Source organism: Vigna unguiculata, chromosome 7 (assembly GCF_037176805.1).
Source record: "Vigna unguiculata cultivar grain cowpea cultivar isolate G323 ecotype 2 chromosome 7, ASM3717680v1, whole genome shotgun sequence".
Classification (NCBI taxonomy): Eukaryota; Viridiplantae; Streptophyta; class Magnoliopsida; order Fabales; family Fabaceae; genus Vigna; species Vigna unguiculata.
Genome location: NC_140798.1, coordinates 45,069,712 through 45,083,048, shown reverse-complemented (window position 1 = coordinate 45,083,048; position 13,337 = coordinate 45,069,712). Strand labels below are relative to the sequence as shown.

The 13,337-nt window shown below is 33.4% G+C and overlaps 1 protein-coding gene across 1 annotated transcript; it reads left to right on the top strand.

The window, feature by feature from the left end:
* Positions 1–2,301: 2,301 nt before the first annotated feature.
* Positions 2,302–4,474, top strand: CYCD3;1 (CYCLIN D3;1). The gene is made up of 4 exons (XM_028078235.2): positions 2,302–3,073; positions 3,179–3,380; positions 3,541–3,671; positions 3,822–4,474. The coding sequence occupies exons 1-4, from the start codon at positions 2,504–2,506 to the stop codon at positions 4,107–4,109; spliced, it is 1,191 nt and encodes a 396-aa protein (XP_027934036.1). The 5' UTR covers positions 2,302–2,503; the 3' UTR covers positions 4,110–4,474.
* The last annotated feature ends 8,863 nt before the right edge of the window (positions 4,475–13,337 follow it).

Below are 13,337 nucleotides of genomic sequence, written 5' to 3'. Positions count from 1 at the left end.
TTTTATTTAGTTTTTTTTTTTTCTTAATTAAGATTATAGTATAGGAATGTGTTGTTTACATATATTAAATATGAAGAAAAAAAACTTTATTAAATTTAAAATGATTTAAACATAAGAATTTAATTGCGTTGCCTTATTATAAAATTTTAATGTAATTAGAGGTGGTTTTGCATGACCAAAATTACAAGGCACATCTTTCTCATTATTTTTTTTTTCTGCACTCTCATAAAATCTATACCCAGTCTTTTGTGGTGAATATTGGGCTTATCGATATAATTTTTGTCCGTTTCCTGGGCTCCACCCAGTACGCTGTATGTAATAAGTTGGTAATTTGAGGAGAATGTATGTTGTTCTGGATAACGATAGATATTTTTAACACAAAATTGTACCATTGACAAATCAAATGTTCTAATAATTAAAAATCCGGTAAATTCTAATGGTAAATATTGAGGAAAAAATTAATTTCATCCCTCAATGTCTTTCTCTCTTTTTTTTATCTGATTTTTTTTTTTGTAATTTTATATTTATTGTGCCTCGTCTTATCATTTGTTATCTCTTGTTTATAATAGAATAGTACAAAATATATTTATGATCTAATTTTCACTCTCTTTTACGTTGTAGATTTAATTAGACTAATAAATGACAACAATTTATCTCATGTTTATTATTTTTTTGAAGTCTCAATTGTCATTTTCCCTCTTTATCACAAACATAGATATAAACAGAGTTTAAACTATATAAATTTAAATCTAAATTAAAACTTGAAATTAGAAGAATTCACTTCTATTATAAATATTAATTATTAGTCATTGAATAATAATATTTTCAATAGTCACTATTGAAAAAAAAAATTATGAAATATTTTTCTCTTATTAAATTACATTTTTTTATCTTAATGTTTTTAAAGAATAGTATATTATATGTCAAAACAATTAAAACTCATAAATATTTTGTTAATTAGATTTGTCAATTGTATTAAATTGATTTTTAAGAAAAATTTCAATTTTAGAAATATCTTTTATTTAAAAATAAAATATCCATTAGGTATTATTTAGATTTAGGAGAATATTACAAATATTTTATATTCTATTACATTGTGCCATGTATACACATAATATGTAAATAAAATAAATATAACAAGTTTTTTTTCACGTCATATATCTTATATTTCTCATATTTTCAAAATTCTACTAATCTTGACAATAGTATCAGAATTTATTTGGTGATCAACTTAGATAATTGTAACCACAATAATAATAACTCAATTACAACAATAAAGATATAAGTAAATATCATTGCACACTTTAAGAGAAATATATAATATAAAAGAGACTCGATTTTCAGAATAAGATTTCGTGAATAAAATTTTCAGAATGTATAGAATATTTTTCAGAATAAATTTTTTAGAATACTTTTTTACATTAAATGTGTTTTGAAAGAAAATCAAAATACATAAAAATATGTTTCGAAAGTTTTCCGAAACACATGAAATCAATTCTGAAAAAACGAGTTTTTTGTGTTTGCATTTTGTCTATTCTTTCTCTTCTTCTTCCTGTGCACCGATGATGATAAATTCGATGCTATGTTAAGTACATATATTTTTTTAGGATTTAAATTCACGAAACCACTATCTTGGATTTAAAGCACCTTACTTTCCCAATGGTGAAACACTACTTACAAGAAACCAGAGGTTTATGAAATTAGGCTGATAGATAGGTTTAGTAGAGTTAACTACTTATACAACCTTATAAATGCCAAGGGGACAATAACTTCTAAACTCTATCATACACCTAATTTACCAAAATGACTATTTCTCATTCTTTTTTGCCTTCAGTTTCTACTCATTTACAATATTTGATTGATTTGCATTATTCATTTAAACACTCACTACATTTGCCTAATTAATTAGAAAATTCTTAATTATCCTCCATAACTGAGTTGGTTGACTGACATAAAAGATTATATTGATATTATGTTAACTAAAATCATTGTTAACTAAGGAAGTATCTTGATAATAAGTGAAATCATTGTTAACTAAAAAAAAAACTAATTGATTAATAAGTGGATTAGTGTTGCATGAGGAAATTGAATGAGAGGGCAAATAAAAATGTGGAAAATTAAATTGGCAGTATAAGAAGTTGGTGTGATGGGTCCAGCTTGGGGTGTGTGCCGTTAGATTTATGTAATTCTGGCCGCCAACTAAACAAGAACACCGAAAGCATAATCATCTATTAATATTGCCATTTTTTTTTTAATAATAATAAATGTGTGTATAAAAGACAAGCCTGAAACCCACTAAGTTGAAGAAGAATCAATCTCTCCCTTTCACCTTTCTCCACACCCTACCACTTTTCTTCTTTCTCTGCTTTCATCTACTCTCACTTCTTCACTCACTGAGAAAAGAGAGAGTGAGAAATCCAAAAAGGGAGTCATGGGTGTGAGAATGAGTGTTTTCTTTTTATAATGAACAAAGGACTACACACCCTCTTCTTCACTGAAGAAGATGGCAATCCACAACCACAATCACCAACTACAACATAACGAGAATGTCTCATCTGTTCTTGATGCCCTTTACTGTGATGAAGCAAAGTGGGAAGAGGAAGAAGAAGATGAAGAGAGTGATGTCACAAACAGTGAGGCACGTGGAATGCACGACACTCTTTTCCCTCTGCTCTTGTTGGAGCAAGACTTCTTCTGGGAAGACCAGGAACTAAACACTCTCTTTTCCAAAGAGAAGCTTCAGCATCAACAAGTTTACGGCTATAACAATCTCAACACTGATGCTAATAATAACAATAATGATGCTTGTGACAGTACTAAGAATAATGTGCATTTGGACCCTTCTTTCTCTCAGCCTCGTCGTGAGGCGGTGGAATGGATGCTCAAAGTCAATGCTCACTATGGATTCTCTGCTCTCACTGCAACACTGGCCGTTACTTATCTGGATAGGTTCCTTCTAAGCTTCCATTTTCAAAGGGAGAAGCCTTGGATGATCCAGCTCGTGGCTGTCACTTGCATCTCTTTGGCTGCAAAAGTTGAAGAAACTCAAGTGCCTCTTCTCTTAGACCTTCAGGTAGCTTCATCACAAACCTTTGTTTCATCTGAGTGTTTTTTTTTTTTAATTGTTCGTCTTAGGTTGATGTCTCATGCGTGTTTGTTAATGATGTTATGTTTTCAGGTGCAGGACACAAAGTATGTGTTTGAGGCAAAGACTATTCAGAGAATGGAGCTGCTGGTGCTGTCCACCCTCAAATGGAAGATGCATCCCGTGACCCCACTTTCCTTTCTAGATCACATCATAAGAAGGCTTGGATTGAGAACTCATCTTCACTGGGAGTTTCTCAGGCGCTGCGAGCATCTCCTTCTGTCTGTGCTTTTGGGTAAGCATTTAAGAATAATGACTATAGTCCTCACTATTTCAGATACCATTATTGAGTTGACTTAAGACTCTTAACTTTTCCATCAGTACAAAGAATGAATGAAGATGTTATTGTGCTGATTTTCTCATCATTTTGTATCTCTGTGTTTTCTTATGTGTAGATTCGAGATTTGTTGGGTGCCTTCCTTCTGTTCTGGCCACTGCAACAATGCTGCATGTAATAGACCAGATTGAACACAGTGGTGGGATGGAATACAAAAATCAGCTTCTGAGTGTTCTCAAAATTAGCAAGGTTTGTCCAAGTGATAATATTTGTTTATGATTACGATTAAGAACACGATTTGCATGAACATGTTAGATTAAGAGTAAATAAAAGCCGACAGTGTCATTAATGCACATGATAAGCACGTTATTTGATACTAGTTACTGTGCATTTTAACAGGAGAAAGTAGATGAGTGTTATAATGCTATTCTCCAACGCTCAAATGCCAATATTTATGGTCATAACAACAACATTTACAAGCGCAAGTATGAGGAAATTCCAGACAGCCCAAGTGGCGTAATTGATGCTGCATTTGGTTCTGATGGTTCCAACGATTCGTGGGCAGTGGGGTCATCACTGTATTCATCACCAGAGCCTCTGTTCAAGAAGAGCAGAACCCAAGGACAACAAATGAAATTGTCACCACTTAATCGGGTCATTGTCGGAATTGTTGGCACCTCTCCTTGATACCCTTTTTCTCTCTTTCTTTCAAAACCAAAATAAAAAAAAAACGTCTTATATTTATTTACTGTGGTAATTAATCTTTCCATGCATATCTTGCTAAACTATAGTGCCTTCCCCTCTATGTGTATCTCTTCATTTCCAACAATGTCCCACAATTGTCTACATCACACGAAGAGGAAGGAGTGGTCTCTGAGGGAAGAAGAGGAGGACAAAGTTGGCAATGAAGGATGGTGACTATCATCAGCTCTCTATAATATATATTTCAAGCACTTTTTTTGTTCAATGGGTCTCATATAGACCATACCAAATTTGGACATATTTATATCATATTTTCTATAATAAATTGGGAACAATTTTGTTCATGTGTATATGCTCTTATTCGCTTCCCTGTGTGTGCTTGAATTTTGAATGGTTACATTACACGATAGAAAGATGATGGATAAGATTCAGAAAATGGTCCAAGCTGAGTTTTTTACCATATGTTCTGTTATCTCATTAAGTAGTTTGGTAAGAAAAAACCATTGAGACAGAACAAAATAAGAAGGGTTTTTTGGACAGATTAAGAAGAGGGTTTGTTTGCATGTGAAGGGAGAAGTAGTTTGTCGGCCAGTGGGGTTTTTGGTCATAGGGGAGGGTGCGGGCTTCTTCATTGGGGGATTCAGTCTTTTGACCTCGTAACAAGGGCCAAAGCCTTGGTCTTATAATATTCAACCACAACCTAACCCCTACTTACTCAAAACACTAAACTTCTTCTACTGCTGCTACTGTTCATTATTCATCAGGCCTAGCTATAGGGCTCTTGGTTTCATATGTCCCTACTTAATTATACATTTTGTTGCCTTTGCATGTCATTATTCCGTGGATTATTAGAGTAAGAGAGCATTAAATAAGCATTTCGTACCTTGGAACCTTTTAGTTGGAAACTTCAAAGGAGTGTTGTCACTGTGCAACAATATTTATTGCATTCTCTTCCTTCTGCACAATCTTAGAGGCATGTAAGGACGAACATGCTATCTTAATTTATTTTGGTTTACATGACTTATAGCCTCTGGTCAGCTCCTGTGCATCTCTGCCAATCCAGCGCAATATAATTTAGATTCTAGCGTTGCTTTACTTTACTCAATTAAATTCAAATTCTCTCAAACGTGATCACCACTTCAAAATGTCTTATTCTAACTCTAATTATAATATTACAACTTTTCACAGATTGCTTATTATGGTATCCAAGCTCTGCTTTCTCTTTTTTGTCGAATAATATACACAATTTGTAAGAATACAACTTGTGTCAATTTCATTCTGATGTGATCGATGTGAATAGATAGCATATCTTGATGATCTCAGCGATGTATAATTTGAAAGCAAAGTCTGCATGCATACATGTATATAAAGTTACAAAACTCACTTGAAATTAGTTTTTGCTGGTTTTAGCTAGCTGTTATTAGTTGTCACACTATCTGTTCAATTATCTGGTGTATTTGCACGGCAACTTATCATGCATTTTGCAGTCTTAGAATCGATTAATCATGTCGATTATAGCACTAATGAGACAAGCCAAGAACACAGCGAAGAATACGGGGAGACACTTTTGCAACTAATTCAACGTAGTGGGATACACAGGATTAACTTTTCAACACCTGTGCAAAACCTTGCTTTGTTAGTCGTTAGTTGGATTAGACTAACTATGATTAAGTGCACACACCCTTTTTACAGAAACAAGAAAGGTGGCATACCCCATGTGGATAACATTCCGTAGACCTTCCCTTTCTCTAAGTTGCGTGGAGATTTTTTTTTTCTTTTCTGTTTTTCTTCCTACCCCTTTTTCTTTTATGAATGCAAAGATTCATAATGATCATTCTAGTGGATTCACTATAGTGCATGCTTCACCTTTAGGTTGTTCTCTTTGCAATTGTTTATTTTTTTATTTTTGTCTTTGTTCTCGTGTGAAAACAAAAATAAAGTTCATTCTGCTTTTTTCACGTGTATAACACAAATTATTTCTATAAAGTTGTGTATGTAATAACGCTAGGTATGTGAAGATGATGGAATGGTTTAGTAGTATTTTAGAACAGTTTTTGTTGGAGTAGTTTAAAGGCATAGAGAGCCATATTTGTTTGTCTCCATGAGATGGAGTGTGAGTGGCAAACAAGAAAAGTAGTACATACATATACATATACATACAGATATAATGGTTTTGGTTTCTTGGTGGCTTTGACAAAACAACCCATTAATTGTAAATTATGATCCAATGCATAAAGGTGGTGGATTTTATTATGGGGGACAAAATCTGATTTTGTAGGAAGATTGTCTCTGGTTCTGTTAATATTTTTCTCAACTTTAAGTTTAGCAGTTTAAAGATAGTACTAGATGGTAGTGATGATGACTTCATGAGACAGAGGGAGAAAAATTGAAGAGGGGAAAATGTTTTTCCAAAAGGAAACAGCCTTAGTCCTAAGGAAGAACCAAAGGTTGTGAGATCAGTAAGGTGTGCCCCCACCCCAATAATTGTAGAATAATATGATAGCTTGGTGATTTTGAACTTTCTCTTTTGACCTAGTCTCATCTGTGTTTGTCATTGCTTAATAAATTCAAATGAATACAGATTTTGGCTAAAACTCCTCAGTGTAATTTTCCTCTGCTCTTTTCATGCTTACAGCTGTAAAGTCTAAAAGAACAACAAAAGAGGGCCATATATATGCTTGTGGACCCCACAAACATTTTTCTAGAGTACACAGAAACACACTGCTTAGGCTGCACAATAAAACATACTCTCTTCGATCTTTGATAAAATAGCCACTTCATAGCTACATACAGCCGTATCTACTTCTGGAAAGTTGAAGCTGCTCACTATTCTTTCTGTAAACCATCCCAGAATGCTACAAATTATTAAACTCCAACCTTTAATAATGGCAGCTGCTATTTGTTACAAGCAAAATCAAAATATCACAACAGCAATTAATGGCGATTCATTTTTAGTGCTACTACTTACTTTATCTTACAGTTTCACCATGTCCAATAAAAAAATTCATTTTCAATGTCCAGAGATTTCTCCAACAGAGAAGTAATGCTCATGTAGGATTTATAGTTGATGGATTGCATTCTAACACATGCCATGCATGATACAACAAAATGATTACAGTTCTGCATCATCATGAATTACTGTATTTTAGGTTTTTCACTAAAAAAAATGATTTCAAAACTTGTTTTTTTCTTTTTCACCAAAGCATATGAAACAGGAAAGAGTTTGACTGTTCCACAGCAAAGACAATTAGGGTAGGGAGAAGTAATTCACTCCATAATAAGGTAATATGTCACATCATTGAGCTATTAGTTTGTCTGTTATGTGCTAAATCAACCAAAAGAATTAAGTCAACATTTTAAAGAAGTATATTCCTCAAAGATTTGAAGTTTTGAAATTCATGTGTTTACCTGCCTCTCAATGGAAATCTTCACCAATCTTTTTGTTGACGGTGTAATTTCCTGCACACCATTCTGAAAGTTATTGCAATCGCCTTATAAAATAATAAACAATTCATCACAAGTTTCCAGGTTTCAGCATCAGGGTAAGGATGAGAAAGAAAATAAATTAACAAAATATTTATTATGAATTATATTGTTATTTAATTCTATAAAATAAAACATTTTTATATTAAATTATAACTATATTTCTTATGAATTCAAGTTAATAAAATAAATATATTATAATTTTCAAAATGCACGGGTAAAAATATCAGTATGAGAACAAAAGTTAAGTTCCTATTACCAAAATATGAGTTTTGGATATCTGTGTTTGTTAAATATTTAGATGAATACTTCATAGTGATTATTTTTTACTAGAGTAAGATTTGCACAAATTAACTTATAATTCTAAAAACAAATTTGACACAAAATGATAAGGACAAAATTTACACAGTACACTGTAAGTTGTCCTTTCCATTTAACTATAGTATTCAAGGAACAGCCTAATTGGTCATTTACCCTAAAAATGAAGTTTTTATGGTAAGATTTCGGCTGTTAGTTAATAGAGAGAGGTCAAAGATGGATCTGAAAGCAGAAAAGAATTGTGATTCCTTGAGTTTGTTTGACACCGTAATGTTTTCAACTGGGTGTAAAGTTGGTGATGGCACGGAGAAATTAACATTCTAAACAACGAAGGTGTTGATGTTTGCTTCTGAAACTCTGAAGGAACTATCCAAGATTCATATGGTCCCAAATACCAATGGATTCGAAGCAGGTGATGCATCACTGTTGTGAATGGCCCCAATGGATCAGAAATGTAGCCCCCAAACCTCTGTCAACTAGCATTTCCACACCTAATGCGTGAACCAAATTATTATCACAACGTTCCTTTTTTAATTGTTACAGTTAATGTTTGCTACCAGCAATCGGCATCCAATGTGCTAGGAAACGATCCTATACTAACTGGCCACCATCTTCTCAGGCAGAGACAAAAATGCCAACACAAGAAACATAATTAGATTTGGCCATGTTATCCTGAACTTGTACGAGTAAAATTCATTATGCCACACGTATATAAATTTGTACAAACCTTATGTACATCGCTATTTCTTATATTAAAATGAACACCATAGTCAGAACATTGTGGTCCAAACTCCAAACAATTTAGATTAAGCTTTCTTAGCATTGGAAATGTATTAAGAGGGGAAAATCTTTGGATTTTCTGCAGTTCTGAAAGCTACAACCTTTCTGATGAGTTTCTTCTCTTTTTTTATTTTCTCTGTTTTATTTGGATGGCATTCTTGCAATGTTATAAATTTGCATCCAGGATTGGTGGTCTGAGGAAGAGCAACAATGTGATTGATGGTGGCAGTCCCTTCAGGAAATAGATAAACATGCGTTGATGAGCTGGAATAGGGTAATAAATAAGAGATTTTACTGAGTCGGAAATATTAAATGAACTGAGAACAAGTTCTTTTATGAGTGTTTGGTTTCATTACCTACTTACAGTCACCAAGTCCAGAAGATCAATAAATTGAGGAAAGGGTTTGAGGTTACTGGTTTAGAAGCTCATAGCAGGAAGTCGAAAATAATCTTCTTGGCGCCTTAAGGGGGTACCCCACCAAATTGATGCAATGTCTTATATGGAAAAGAAAACGTTTATAAAGGAGAAGTAGACAAGTAGCATTGAATGCCAAAACAAAAAGGCTGAAACAGTGGTGCGTTTAGGTGGTCCAATTCAAAGAAACAAGGTTAAATCTCTTTCCCTCTCTTCTAACAAGGCAAGATTTATTGTTAAGCAAGGAGGATATGGATCCCTTCAAGGGTTCCTTTACAAGGTCAGAAGAAAAGGACAAGAGAAGTTTTTGATGTTTTAGGGGCCAGCTATGAACCCCAGCATGGCTTGTGTCCCAAATCTGTGAAACTTGGCTGCCATTCTGCAAGCATGTCTGCCTCATCAGACAAAGATTTGGGTATCTTGTGACAGACAGGAGTGACCCTAGCACTATCACAAGTTAAGTTTTCAAAGCTTTAAACACTATCTAACAGTGAACATATGCTAGGTGACAAGTGAATGCTGATAAATGATGAATACCCTAAATATGGCCTTATCTGGGGTAATCATCACCTTAAGTCTTTGTTCCTGGTACAAAACACTGTGGGTATAAAGCGACAAGTAGAGGACGCCAACAAATACACAAAACAAAGCATGCAGCATGTGTTGTGTACGTAGATAGTGAAAAGTCAAAATCCTACCGTAGTAATTGTCACGCAGCAAACTATCTCCAACAGAGAACGTTGTTTCTATTCTTTTATTTTTTTCTTACACATGAGAAAAAATATATGCAACAGCACCTTCGACAGATCAAACAATTAGTCTTGTTTTGTATGTCTAAATTGTAATGCATCTCATTTTTTTGGAAATCTAATCATTGATTAAGTACAACGTGTTTGCTTGATCTAGGAAAACACCCCCTCGGAGAACACAAAACTCTTCTGTGTCTGCGCATAGTAAAAGTTTTCTTATCGTGTGTTTGAACATTAGACAATCACATCATGTTAGTGTATGATTTGTCTTTCCTTTTTTACAATGGAAAAACTCTAGATGCAAACCAAACAGTAAAAAAACTGGTATAACGTAGAAACTTAACAAGACAGGTATTTTTGATCCGTGTAAAATTCAAAACCAGATATTTGTATGATGAGAAGAGAATAGGAGAATGTGGATGAGTTAAGATATGGTCCAGTGAGTTATGAGGCATTTGCTTGGGGGTTGTCACTTCATATACTACTATGGCCTGCAGGTCGTGTTACTCGACCCACATGGCTCAATGCATCACAGAAAGATAGAACCCGTGACTCTTTTCATGGTACATTTTTAGCTGTTGTGCATCATCTATGTCACCAGAAATCACAAATCCCAGCTGTGAAACAATTGGGTGAAAATTGGAGAACTCAAAATTTTATATTTGTGTTCTATTTTTTCTTCCATCTTGGCATATCTCAAGATTTCAAGGGAATGATGACACAAAAAGTGACTGCACCAACTTAGGGACGGACAAGCTATTTCAGAATAGTAGGTAGAGTAGTCCTGAATCGCTGCCAGAAGCGAATTACGTATTTAGAATGATCATTTTTTCAATTTGACTAGTGCTTTGTTACAACTTAGAATTCCATCTGTTTTTTCTTGTCCTTTCTATCTATTAATTTTTACATCCTTGGTCAAAATACATTTCTGTTCCAACATTCCATAATAATTTTAGAAGAATCTCCAACAAATTCATAGCAGACCAGAGTTGCAGCACTAAATTCAACTCTAAATATGAGCCTTCACACTGTCCACAAGCTCTCTAGTTCATGCACCACAACACTATTGGCTTTTAATAAACTTAAATGTATTAGCAGTTGTGGATAACTAGTGGTAAGAAACTAGCCGTTAACGTACTAGTCATTTATAGCTGTTGGAAATACAACGGACGAAAATTGTAAGTCTATAGATTGTATTGTTGATGGCATGAATAAACATAAAGAAAAGTGAATAAGTTTGTTTCATCCAATAGCCTCTTTCTCCTAGCAAACACAACCCAAGGAAATTCATTCCAAAACACTTACATGGGATTGGTTGTGTTAGAAATTTCATTCATATTTCAATAATTTACAACAGAACAAATGGACTACTAAATCATCCATAACAGTACACCACATAAAACTTCAAAAAAGAAAAAAACTGTACAAATCTCTGGAAAAAAAAAATCATATTCTTTTGATGTCAAAACGTGCAAGAAAGGCTGCACACGTAATGAGTGTGAATGAACAAAACAGTTCAATATTTTTGAGAATCATTGGCCTCAATGTTTTATCACACAAGCGCAGTTTTTTCAGCGACCAAGATTCAAGGAAATATAATCATCCCCAAAAAGAGAATCTGTAATAGGTTGCAAATGCATGCCAGATATGAAGATACAATAATGATCCTAAATACCTGTGAAAACTTTCTGTACACAGTAGATCAAGATCAATTCATAAAAAGAAAAAAAGCCACTTTTGCTCTCCAACATGATTAACTCTAATAGAAACTTCTGTTTATAAAGCAAGTCAATTAAAAACATAATCATGTTATCTCACATCCCACTTCAAAATAAAAACTTGTTAAACATGCAATCTAACTGTTTGTTTTAAATTTCTCTATTTAAACGAAGTATTGAGCAAGATACGAAATAGACAAAGTGTAATAGTACATGCAGATAACAAAAGGAGTTATATTGAGTACTACATCTTTCGATGCAGATAACAAAAGGAGTTATAGTGAGTGTTACATCTTTCTATGTGGATAACAAAAGGAGCCGTATTGAGTGATACATCTTTCTCTGACAGTTTTTTTTTTTTTTCATTTTGTTTGCTACCATACTGGGAGAATCAAACTTAATTGCAAGACTTTATTCATATACACATATATTTCTTACTGTGCTGCTCTCAAAAAAGATAAAACAGTGATCGAGGGATTTATAGAGTGCGAATTGATTGATTTGAATTACACATTGGTAGCCGTGGTAGTGGAATCCTGCAACAATAAGTATCATAGTGATCATTTATCTATGTGCAAATGATTTATATATCTTAGAAATATCTAACTTTCTTTTTATTTATGTATCTATTAAGATACGTCTTAATTATAAGGATCACATTTCATGTCATTGGAATACAACTTGATTAAAAATTTTGAATTCATAGAACTTAAAATAGTAACAAACACTTGTATCCTCTATAGTTATATCATGTATTCTCTGAAAAGCAAGACTTTGTCTATGGTAAAAAAACAGCATGTTTATCTGTAGTGAATTTATCAGTTCCAGCCTAGCAGACAAAAGAGAACAAAATTCAACGCAATTCTAAGACTGAATTCCTCTTGCTTTGCACATGCATAAACGATGACAGACAACACTATTTCCTTGTAGTAACTTCAACGAATTTTGTTGGCTATTGATTCCCTGAATAGAAGACCAACCCATTTGATGAACTAATTACCTTTTGCTCTTACCGACAAATTAAGGTTAACATAAGCACTTCATTCATGTTCCTTGAACTATATTATTTTGTTTTTCTTTACAAATGTTTCAATTGGAAGATTGTCATAGTTGCTGGTAAAAAAAATAAAAAAAATCTTTGCCGTGATATTCGGTTGATCAACTTTCAAAAATATGGTGCTCTATACCAACTATTGAAACAATAATTGTGTGCTTGTTAGGAGTCAAATCCAATGTCAGTGGGTTTACTTTGTGATGTACCCCACCAAGCCTATGTATAAAAAGCTTTGGTCTAGGAAATGAAAAAGAGTGCTATGGTGAACCTTAATTTGTGGGTAAGTGCAAAAGGTCATTAATTTATCGTTCAACATTGCAATGCTGGAAATTATTAGAAACTAAACCTGAAATTTCTGAATTTTTTTTTTTTTTTAAAAGTCCATTAGTTAGTTTCGTAAATCATTTAAAAGCTGAAAATCATAAAAGAACTAAACCTGAAAACTGAAAGAGTATGTCACATTATTTCACTAGTTATTCATTTTATATGATAGAGTTTTGTCGACTTTTGTTCTTCGGTGTCTCCTCCCAAACGCATGAAAAGGAATCCTTTGTTATAGGGAATAGTTCTCTCAATCTTTACTCTAGAATTCAAGTTCATGATCAACCTTTCATATTCGCTTGTTCTGCTGTTCCTGTTTTTCTCTCCAGACTGATTTCTTTGTTCCTCTAATTTACAGTTCACTGTGAATATGGT